Source organism: Rhipicephalus microplus, chromosome X (genome assembly GCF_043290135.1).
Source record: "Rhipicephalus microplus isolate Deutch F79 chromosome X, USDA_Rmic, whole genome shotgun sequence".
Lineage (NCBI taxonomy): Eukaryota > Metazoa > Arthropoda > Arachnida > Ixodida > Ixodidae > Rhipicephalus > Rhipicephalus microplus.
The window spans coordinates 292,992,537-293,004,770 of NC_134710.1; the positions used below are offsets into that span (position 1 = coordinate 292,992,537).

General features: G+C 47.4%; 1 protein-coding gene across 1 annotated transcript; it reads right to left on the reverse strand.

Moving 5' to 3' along the window:
• Nucleotides 1-10,244: 10,244 nt before the first annotated feature.
• LOC142775280 (E3 ubiquitin-protein ligase MARCHF3-like) lies at nt 10,245-10,775 on the reverse strand. Its single transcript, XM_075876613.1, has one exon. It carries the CDS (start codon nt 10,773-10,775, stop codon nt 10,245-10,247), a length of 531 nt encoding a protein of 176 aa, XP_075732728.1.
• Nucleotides 10,776-12,234: the final 1,459 nt, after the last annotated feature.

Consider the following 12,234-nt stretch of genomic DNA (forward strand, 5'->3'; position numbering starts at 1 on the left):
TATATGGCGAGCATGCCCGTGATGGTTCTAATTAGCCGCTCCGTGAGCCCGTTGGTTTGAGGATGATACGCCGTTGTGAACTTGTTCTTTGTAGCGCAAGAGTGTAATATGCCTTGGATAACTGTGATAAAAAGTAGCGACCCCGATCGGTAAGCAGTTGCCGAGGAGCGCCGTGGTTTAATATGACGTCTTCTAGGAGAAAGTCAGCGACGTCGGTCGCACAACTGGTAGGAAGGGCTCGCGTGATGGCATACCGAGTGGTATAATTCGTGGCGACTGCTATCCACTTGTTTCTGCAGGCCGATAAAGGGAACGGTCCTAGTAAGTGAACACCTACCCTATAAAATGGTTCGGATGGGTTCTGAATGGGCTGAAGGCGTCCCGCTGGAAGGGTTGCTGGTTTTTTGCGGTGTTGACAGGATTTGCATGAGGCGACGTAACGGCAGACGGATCGGTAAATACCGGGCCAAAAGAAGCGACGTCGAACGTGGTCATAAATTCTTGAAACTCCCAGGTGACCAGCTGTCAGAAAATCATGCAACTGTGCAAGGACAGTGTGACGCATATGTTGTGGTATGATCAACAGCAGCTCAGGTCCGTCAGGATGCATGCTGTAGCGGTATAAGACGCCATCTTGTAGCAGGAACATACGGCGAGACGGAGGAGTTGTGGGAGCACTAAGCCGAAGGATTATATCTGAGGTGAGGATCATGGCGTTGCTGATCTCCGATGTTGCTAAACGTGGAAAGTGCCAAAACGCAAGTAGGCTCATCGCTCTCAGAAAGGTCTGCTGGGTCTACTGGATGACGCGACAAGCAATCGGCATCCTCATGGTGGCGACCTGATTTGTAGACAACCGTGTAGGAATATTCCTGTAGCCGTATAGCCCACCGGCCGAGACGTCCACTAGGATCTTTTAAGGACGACAACCAGCATAAGGCGTTGTGATCAGTGACAACCGTGAATGGGCGTCCATACAAATACGGACGAAATTTAGCCACTGCCCAGACGAGTGCGAGGCATTCGCGTTCTGTGATGGAGTAATTTCGCTCTGCTGGCGATAAAAGACGGCTAGCGTATGCAATAACGCGCTCACAGCCATGCTGTCGTTGTGCCAAAACGGCTCCGATTCCGTGGCCGCTGGCGTCGGTACGCACTTCCGTTGGAGCGCATATATCAAAGTGGCCGAGAATCGGTGGCATCGTAAGTCTACTTGTCAGTGCAACGAATGCTCTGGCTTGTTCAGGTCCCCACACAAAAGTCACATTTTTTTTACTAGTTCCGTGAGCGGGCGTGCGACGTCAGCGAAATTCCGCACAAATCTACGAAAGTAAGAACAAAGGCCCACAAAGCTTCGAACGTCGTTCGCAGAGGTCGGCACAGGTAAGTCCTTGACGGCGCGGATTTTCTCAGGATCGGGACGAACACCAGAAGAATCGACAAGGTGACCAAGGACAGTGAGCAGCCGGCGGCCGAAGGGACATTTCGACGAGTTTAGTTGGAGCCCTGCTTTGCAGAAAACCGAAATTGCTGACAGGCGCTCGAGGTTAGTTTCGAAAGTTGGCGAAAAAACAATGACGTCATCAAGGTAGCATAAGCAGATTGACCACTTGAAACCGTGAAGAAGAGCGTCCATCATTCGTTCGAATGTAGCCGGGGCATTGCATAACCCGAACGGCATTACTTTAAACTGATAGAGCCCATCGGGAGTTATAAATTTCATCTTTTCACGGTCCCGATCATCAACTGATATCTGCCAGTACCCGGAACGAAGGTCGATGGAAGAGAAATAATTTGCTCCAATATGGCAGTCAAGAGCGTCATCTATCCGCGCCAGAGGATACACGTCTTTTTTTGTAACTTTGTTAAGATTTCTTTAGTCGACACAGAAGCGCCAGCTGTTATCCTTCTTTCTCACGAGCGCAACGGGCGAAGCCCAAGGACTTGAAGAAGGTTCAATGATGTTTCGGGAGAGCATCTTGTCGACTTCTTGCTGGATCACGTGGCGCTCGGTGGAGGAAATCCGATAGGGTCGCCGGTGTACTGGATTTGCATCACCGGTGTTTATCCGATGATTTACGACGGTCGTTTGACCTAGGGGTCGGTCGCAGAGATCAAAGACGTCTCGATACGACGCAAGAAGGCCACGAAGCGCAGACACATGCTCGGCCGGGAGATCAGAGGCAATCATTCCAGTTATGCAGTCTACTGTACTGCCCGACTGAATACTGGCAGATGACGGTGTATCCTTTGTTAAGGCCGATATGTGGTAGTCGCCGGCCGGGGCAAGGGTTGCAAGGGATATCCCTCGTGGCAGCACTTCAGAGCAAAGTCCAAAGTTCACAATAGGGAGACATGCCACGTTGTCCTTGATTGTGATTATGGTGTGGGGGAACGCAACATTGAGCGAACAGAGGACTGTAGGATTAGGTGAAATGACATTATCGCGGTCAGCAAAAGGTGGATCAGAAGAGACGTCAATATACGTCACAGCTTGACAAGATAGGCGAACGAAGTCGGCGGAGCATAGCTTTGGCGGCGCAGGATCAGGACGATCAATGGCGTGTGGTAGGACGAGCTGAACAACACCAGCAGAACAGTCAATTAGGGCAGAATTGTCCGACAGAAAATCGAGTCCCAAAATGATGTCATGCGGGCAGTGGTCCTGTACGTAAAACTGAACAGTGGTATGACGTCCAGCAACAGTGTCACGGGCGGCACACATCCCTGTGACCGCTGGTGTTGCATCATCAGCTACTCGGACAACAGTGATCGGAGCAGGAGTGAGCACATTCTTGAGTCGAGCACAAAGGCTGGAGTTCATGACTGATATGTGAGTGCCGGTGTCAATGAGTGCTACCACAGAAGTGCCGTCAACATTTACATTAATCAAGTTGTTGTGTCCGGGTATCGTGTGTAGAGGAATTTTGGGTCGGGTCGTCGAAGCAGGCTCATCTCTAGGAGCTGCGCCCGTCAGTTTTCCGAGGACTGGTGGTAGAAGGGTGAGGGGGAGCGACGTCGGTTAGTTGAATGGGATGTGGGTCCAGAGGGTGACGGGGAGCGGCTTGGTTGGGCGGGCCTGGATGACGAAGCATCATCTTGTGCCGTGTAGATCGGCATCTGAGAACCAGCAGGTGGGCGTCGGGTGTTGGCATAATGCGACCATGGCTGCCATTCCCAGGAAGTGCGGCAATGGCGTGAAATATGGCCGACTCGTCCACACTTAAAGCAGATCGGCCTGTCATCGGAAGTTCGCCATTCTGCCGGGTTCCGGTAACGTGGGTGGTTGTTCGGTCCGCGGGACATACTAGGTGTACTGGGCAGTCGGTAGTCAGGTCGGTTAACGGGGCATAGCGTCTGAAGTCCGGCGTTGGCCAGTTCCTAGCGTATGACACTCTTGATCAAAGAAATCGTGGCGCCAGAGTCGTCGGGGGCCTGGACTTGGTCATACCAGGGAGACGCTGCCTCGATTTCATGGCGCACGATGCGCACGATGCGCACGATGCACACGATATTGTCGGAAGCAGCAGGGGCTGGTGGGAAACGAGCTTCCTCGCAGGTAGATGTTGCAGCCGTGTTGGGAAGACGCGAAAAGTGTGGAGTGATACGGCGACTTTTCACGTCTTCGAAGCGTCGGCATTCATTAATAACGTCGTCTACGGTCGATGGGTTTCGAAATACGAGGAGATTGAAGGCGTCATCGATGATTCCTTTGAGGATGTGCGCGACCTTTTCAGATTCCGGCATCTTGTCATCAACCTTTCTGCAGAGGGCGAGCACATGTTGTATGTACGTAACGTAGGACTCGGTACAGAACTGGATTCGGCACGCTAGTTCTTTCTGCGCAGCACGACGACGCCCAATGGGCTTGCCGAAGAGACCGATGAGTTTCTGTTTACAGATGTCCCAACTCGTGATATCTTCCTCGTGGTTGGAAAAGCACACTTTAGCTGTACCATCAAGGTAGAAAATAATATTGGCCAACATGAGCGTTGGATCCCAGTTGTAAAGAGCGCTCACCCTTTCGTACAGCTGAAGCCATTCCTCCACGTCAGTACTGTCACTGCTGGAAAAGGTGCATGGGTCACGCGGTTGAGTCAGGACGACGGTGTGGTTAGTAGCAGCTGGATGCGCGCTGCTGTTGGTTGCTGCGTAGTTGGACGAAGCACGGTTGGGGTAGTCTCCGAAGAATCCTCGTTCTCGTCTTGATCAGGCATCGCACAGGCAGCCAAGGAACGTCCACTGCGTAGAATCGTCGTGGTGTTGACTGTGGGAAGACCCGCACTCTCCACCAAAGTGTTACGGGAAGAAGGCGTCTGAAAAATAGCTTTACTTTTGGTAAACCGCCAGGCATACAATATGGAGCCCAGTCAGCACGAGCAGCACGCCCTAAACATCGTCTTCTTTTCTATAATGTTCGTTTGTGGCGCCCCGTAGCAATATGTTTCAGTGCCAATTATTGGTAAAAATATGCACAACTTCTTCTATTCAGTTATGTCATCTACCCTGAAGCTCCAAACGCTCAACATAGAATGGAAAGCTCTAAACTTCAGAGCTCAATTCATGTGATCTGCAGACAGAAGCATGACTTGGCTGCAGAAACAAAAAAGATCCTTGCCGAACTTTCGGATTCCTAGCTGGCCTTGTGGTTATGACACATGCGATGTCCGTATGAAGCCACCACATCCTTGTGGGTATTCTCCCCTGGGCTCTGTGACACAGGTCCCACCCTGATTGCCAGATTAATTGTTGCACAACAGTAGCAACGGCTCTGCAGGGAAAAGTCAAACAATTTATTGACCATAAATGTTTCTTCTTCTATAGGCAATATTGTGACACATATAGTACTATGTGCAGCTATCAACGTCCCTATAATTCTTGGCAACAAAAGCTTGCACCACGACGCTAACATTCCTTTCACTTTGCTTATAATTTTTTACTATTCCTCCATTGATTATTCTTGCTAAATTTGATTCAGTTATGCTTTATCAAGCGAATTGGTTAGTTCATTCGGTGGATTTTTATTAGGTTTCTTTCATACACACATTGACACATATGTATGTAAGACTCGGGTATCGAAAATCTGATTCGTAGTTGCAAGGATGCGTGAAGTATTCAATGGCTTTTGGGAGGCGGACATACAGTATCCATACAGCAGGCCCATTAGCTGTCAACAACTACTTTTACATCCACTTTTAGCAAAATCTGGTTCAGATATTTCCTTTCACCATACAGATATTTTGCAAGAATTTCATTCAAGCTATGTCTTGAGAGCAGACAAATTCAGAATGCCACTGATAAAAATTTCAGAATTAGAGTTTTTTTCAAAATATCAAATAGTTTGACTACAATAATTGCCATGCATTGCAAAGTGGCGTAAAACTACCATGGATACTCAAATTAGGTTCAAAACACTTTAATATACCAATGCTTTTTTGGATTTATATTTTTTAAAATGTCGGGCTCTCCTAAATGTCTTAATGCTATTGAGTCCTATTCAAAATGGACCCAAACTAGGCCCACCTTTCAGCTGAACACTTGTTGCAAAGTCCCGAAGTTCTTGAAAGAAGAATGTCGAATAGCAGTTGAGGCAATAACTTGAATCCTATGAAGATTCACGGGTATATAAACAACACAGAAAAGATATGTATTGATCAAATCCTAGCATAATCGAAGTGCAACAAAATTGAGAACGTCAAGACGGAGGTAGCAGCACAGCAGGTGCAACGGCAGAGAATATCTTACCAAATATCCTGCCAATTCCTCACCTGGTACAGTGAATTCAACTTGCCTGTGAGCTCTATACAGTGTCGACAAGATTTATTTCTAGAAGAAGAGCCACGAGGAAGCCAATCAAAACCCTTGCAATGTTGACTTCGCAGCTGAATGCCTTTAATTCGTGCAATACTATTTTAAGCCTAGCGCACATCCACAATAATACAGGGACAGAGGAAACATTGTGAAGTATAGCTTAGCAAGATTTTCTCTGATGTTTTGAATCCTAGTGCTCACCCCTATATGCATGAGCATTGCTCAAAATTTCATTTGCGTACTTTATCGTCTCACCGTAAGATGGACTAACTTACACACAAATCCTGCTGAGTTCCCACAGTTTTCTTATGACTGCTGCAAGAATGAAAAAGCAGTCCCAACAACACATGATGACCGCAGCTTGATAGATATGAAAAGAAATATCAGTAGGCACATGACAACTAATACTTACTTTACCACAAAAGGGAACAGCCATAGATCAAGTATATCTGGCTTTGAGACTGCATTTTCTTTCTGAAAGGTGCCAGAGTTCAGCGTCAATTATATTTTGTTGCAGGAATTCAGTTGCTTGCCAGATGGTAATAAGTTAACGTGACTTTGAAAAACACGACAAAAGTTATGAATTATGACTGTAACAAACACAGAACATGCCGAATTCAGCTGCACATACTTCTTGCACTGCTTAGGCTGCTATGATGAGCTCACAAGTTTATAAAGACGTTATTGAATGCAGCACCAGCCTGGTACAGCTTCCAACGTGTTTCAAACGTACATGCGTAAGCAAAAGTGTGCAGACCACGGTGTTGCGTGGCAGGACGCATCGACGTGCCATTTATGCACACTGCCTGCTGCAGTGTGCATGCTTGTCCAGTCGTAATCAGGTGGCCTTGCAAAGCACTTTGTTTGACGGAGTTACGGTGCTCATAACCAAAACAAAAATTGAGTGTTGCTTTCCTTTGCTCCATCAAATCTATATGCCGCTCTTTCACGCAGCAGCTTAGGTAGCGCCAATTGAAGTGCTTGGCGCGTAGCTCTTTTTTTCACCACTTACCCTAACTAAGCATAGCTAGCGTCACATAACCAAATGAAGCGAAGAATAAACGAAACTAAATTTCTTCCGCACAGCTTGCCGTTGTCACATTTATCTAAGTTTAACTCGCCTTGTTGCGCCAAACTGTAGTAAAAACTACTCAAGCATAGTGTAGCATTAAATTTAAGCTGTAAAAGACAAGCATAAGCAGCATAAACTGAGCTAATTTCAATTAAGCAATGTCGCTTGCTCTTTTCATGTTCATCCATGTAATGCTTACATGAGCCGAAGTGAGTCAAGTTAAAAATATCTAAATCTAATTAGGCATAATTGATACTGGTATCGCTTCATTTAACTGAGCATAATTCGACCCATAAGCCAAACCCTATCGCGGTTGAATAATCCAAGTTGAGTTCCCCATGAGCCAGAGAAGAAAAGGCCAGGAAAAGGCTGACTACTCTTTACTGACTGGATACTAAATAAGCTTATTTAGGACCTACATGTGCTGACTGTTGAAACAAATGGTTCACATGTGTTGATAAATTGATTGATATGTGGGGTTTACCGTTTCAAAACCACGATTTCATTATGAGAGATGCCGCAGTGGAGGGCGGCAGAAATTTCGACCACCTGGGGTTCTTTAATGTGCACCCAAATCTGAGCACACGGGCCTACAACGCATCTTTCAAATCGTAGCTAAGAATCAGCTTCTCTTACTACAACTCTATAAGAAAAAAAAACAAAAAAAAACTAAACTTGAACTTGCGAAAAACTTATTGCTTACGGTTCAATTCAATCTGATGAATATTATTAAACGCACGCATTCAGAGTGATCGCACGCTGCAGCAACTCAATGAAGTTCGCTGTGCGTGGTAGAACTTTCTAGCCAAGTGCTACACGTCGTACCTCGAAACACTGAGCGTTAACCGCACCAAATAAAAGCACACCAAAGCAATGCGAGGTTTTTGATCCTTTAATTGGCGTTACGACTACCCTACGGTGGCTTTGGCAACAGGACTGCACTTTTGCTAACAAACTCTTTCCCTTATGGCCATTCCTAATTTTCCTTACCCTCGAGTAACTCCTTTAGGAGTGCGGGCTTGCAAAACACACATGCCGGATTCACAGATGAGAAATAGGTGCCTAGCCAGAACTGTTTCTCGCGGGGCGGGGGGTACGGGGGCACTATTTTAAATAGCTATTTTCTGCCATATATGCCAACGAACAAATATTTGAGAGGGGCAGGGGGGCGGGCACGGTGTGTGTTACTCCCTGGCTACGCCGCTGTTGAGAAGTGATACGAAAACATCAGAGTGGCCGGAAAACCACGCCCCCACGCGTCGGAAATGTTCACATTTGTTATGGGCCCGAGGAATGATGCGGCTGCCGCTGATTTCGCGAAATAATCCGAATTTGCCCGCTTTTTCAGCGATATATGTGCGGCACCGAATTCCAGGTATCTCGCAAAGTGCTGTAAAGACACAGCTCGCACTTTTTGAAACTTTGTTTGGGGAGATACACTCCAGAAAAAACGGCCCCAGCAAACGCACCGGCAGCGGCGGCGCCGGATTCAGCCGGATGTGCACAAGAACAAGACACATTCGGTTATGCCGACTCGCTGCAGCTGCACCATGGCTGCACCGTCTACTTCCAGTGTTCTCGGAGATCGTAATGCAAACCAGGATCTCGATGAACGTGTCCTCGTTGAGGCCGTCAAGCTTCGTCAATCTGCACAAGTAGTTTGCAATTATAGCCGTTGCGAGCCACCACCCACGCTTTCACCGCCATGTTGCATCTGCGGCCGGCTATTCAGATCCCATGCTTTTAAGCTAGTCGGCCGTGGATCGGAAAGAAGGTCCGCTATCCGCGGTGACGGGAAAATCAGACCGATTTGTTCGTTCCAGCTTCGCGGCGTAAGTTTCCGGCAGATTAGGCGGTGAAGTGAGTGAATTCCCGGTGAGTTTGCATGGTTGCTTTCGCTACGGAGAGAACAAATGTCGAATTTCAACCTAGCGCGAGCCTTATAACAACAGATTGGGTTGCCGTAGCGCATACACATACGAACAAATCACGCACAAAGTTCATTCGGATTCACTTACCATGTGTCCTCGGCTTGAAAATTTAACAACACACCCGCTTTGTCTAAGCCGCCGCTGACTGCCTCGACGAACAGAAGGTAGTTCAGAAGCGACGCACTTTCCCGCGCTCCGAAGTACACAAGATGGCATAGTCCGGACCACTTTCCCCGCCGGGCGTGCGTGTCGTTCTTGATGCGCTGGATCGTAAGGCGCGGTTTAGGAACTTTTTAAAGGGGGTCGGCGCGGCGCGGGCTATTTCCAACTTGCCTGCTGAAATAAATTTTACGACGTTGACGCTGAATCTTAGAACGACCCTTTTCGCTTGTTTTTTTTTTCTTGTCCAAAGGGGCGCATTTAGATACACCCTTCTGACCCACGCCAACTTTTTTTTTGTTTTATTTTTCAGTAACTCCCATTTCAGACTAATTCAAATCTTGTACTTTCCAGTTTTTGATGATCGTGGTGAAACAATGGTTTCAGTCCAGTTTACCCCCTTTCAAGGGAATTCGTAATCCAGGATGGGTGGAAAAAGCGCACATAACCTGTTTTAAAGACCCTTATGGGCTTATTTTTGGGTACAGTGTATGTTTAAAGGTGCGGCTGAAAGAGCACGCTCACAATGTCTCTTCTACAGTATCGGTTGACCTCGGCATTCATTGCCGGAACTGCGGTAGTGTCCCCGACATTCAGCATTGCACGGTCATTAGGCGTCATCGAGATCAGATAATACGCAAAATTTATGAGGCCACAGATATAGAAAATCTTGGCAATCTATGTGTCAGCAGGCCTTCGAATGCCCTATCACAAAAACAGATTTTCTCCAAAATGTTGGCACACGTGATGTTAATGGCGCGTTATGACGATTATCAATCGGTCGTTAGGTGAATTCTATTTGCTTTGGTTTGTGATTCCTCCTATTTGTCAGATTCGGATAAAAGGAATGACAAACCAAAGCAAATACCCGTTGCAAACCCCTTACACTTCCTAAATATAAGCAACATGCGAACAAGTTGGTCAGAAGTAATGGTACCAAATTAGGTGCTTCCCCAAAGTGCTTCCTGCACATTCCGAAAACTACGGAAAGATGAAGTATAGTGAGATTTCAAAACACACAGAAACATTTATTTGAATAGAGGAATGCAATAAAAACATCATAAAATAGGCTACATCAATGCTCGAAATTTTCACAACAGAAAATCACAGTTTCTTAGGCGCGACGAAGCTGAAGCACACATATAGTTAAGATCATTAAAATCCATTTGCTAGCAGTATGAGAAGCTTGCGAATATCGACTGCTGAGACACAGAAGGCGGACTCGCAGGCAAAGAACTCGGAGGATGTTTCAATGGCAGACGTGAGCCGAATCATACATTCAGCTGCATTGTGCACTCGGTCTCGGTGACGCTTGCAGCCCCTACATCCACAATCTTCCGTGAGCTCACCTGCTGTCCATCCGGCGTCCTTGGTCGTCCATAGTTAAGCACCGCACTGTGCCGAACACAAGTTTTGCACATCGAATTCTGTGTCTGCCATTGAGCGAAATTGCCGTAATGGGAGCGCACTATGCAAACGAACAAGTACAAGTAGGCAGTAAGCAAAAGGCCAGATAGAACGACCACGCTGACCAACTCCTTGATGCGTCCTTCTAGCGCTTGCTTTGAGGCGATAAGGATGCAATAGAAGCAGCTAAGGGTGGTCAGTGGTGTCATGACAGCGAAGCAGATCAGGTCTCCTAGCATGACCCGTAGAGAGTCAGTGTGCAGAGCCCAGTAGAAGAACTGGCGGATGCCGGTGGTTTGGGCCACGGTTTCAAAGCGGCGCTGGCAAACCTTGCAGTGGTCCACGTTCTGGGCGTTCATCAAATGTTCCAGGCACGAGACGTGCAGCACACTCATGTTGCCCGAGCACTTACAAAGCGACACGAGACATTCCGTCTGGTCTCCCTCGTGGCAAATGCGGCATATTGGTGTGCTACTGGTACTAACGTTGACACAGGCGGCAGAAGATCTGGGAGGGCTGCCAGAAAATTTCGGGTTGCTTTCGAAGGGGCGCATTGTTTCTGGGCTGATGGAACCTGGAAGTGGTGAAACCACGGGTGAAACGAAACGATTACAGTCTTTCGGTGTGTTTCGTCATGCACGGGGCCCCAGAACACGAACACGAGGTAACCGTGGGGATTGTGCGACGGAGAAGACTCAAGGTCAAGAGAGAGCTCCCGCCAGGTGACACCGTGACGCTTCCAAGGCGGTGAGAGAGAGGACATGGACGAGTGAAAGTTCTCCTCTTTTAACGTGGGAACTTTCCGCACGTCATTGTGAGCGGTCTTTCGATCCGCGATGCGGCGCCGTATGCAGACGGTAATATGAAGAAGCCGCGGGAAGGCTGCCGCTGCCACGAATGCAGCACAAGCAGAGCTCGATTGCGTGCGCGCATCTTCGGAAGGAGTCCTGTGGCTGTTGCTAGGCGCAACTGTACTCTAGCACGTAAATTATGGTCACCGACTTCCTGAAAAAAAAACAGGTAAAACGAAAGAAACACCCGACAGTCCACGTGAAAGTTAGTGCATCTCCCTCTGGAGTACGTTGGAGTGAAGCAGAGCTGAAATATTGACCACCTTTGTAGTTACCTTTAGCTGTTTTCATTGCAAGTTGCCATTGTTTTCAGTATTAAGAAATTTTTTCTTCACAGCTTAAGAAAGAGCAAAGGTGCCACCGCTTACAAATGATCGCTTCATGCTTAAGCGAAAAAATGCCTTTACGTGGCTTTCACTTTTTTTTCACTACGCGAGAAATGCGGCGACGTGACCGTTACACGTATTACTGTCGGATTGCCTGGATTGGGAAAATGTGCGTTCTTGTGGGATTATATTTGCACCAGTGATTGCGAAAACTGGGCACACTTCTACAAAATGTTGCATTGTGACGTCAGGTAAATAGACACAAGGATGGGCACGTACAGCGAGCGCAAGAGGGGGGAAGTGAGCAATGCATTGTCGTCCCTTTCACTTGCCGACTTCACGTACGCATTTGGGAGGAGTGAAGGTATAAACAGGTTAGCGGTCGGACCCTTGGGCACAATAGGTTTGATTTTCTGCCTCTGGTATACGAAAACACACATGCACGATGATTCTGGGGGCTGGTAGAGATGCCAAGGTAGACCAAAATAATACTCAGTGCACTTCCAAGTTGGGCTTTACAACCGTATATTGATCTTGGCTCTGCATTCTTTACAATATTGATTTTAGGAGCTACAGGTCCCCAAAGGAAGTATTATACACTAAATTTTACAAAGCTGCCGTTCCAACACTAAAGAAAGGGAAAACTATACTGCAAATCGCCAGGCTCTGGCAATACT

Bases quoted from the DNA above. Each gene is read 5' to 3' on its own strand.
- LOC142775280 (XM_075876613.1), bottom strand. From the start codon at position 10,775: ATGAGTGTGCTGCACGTCTCGTGCCTGGAACATTTGATGAACGCCCAG.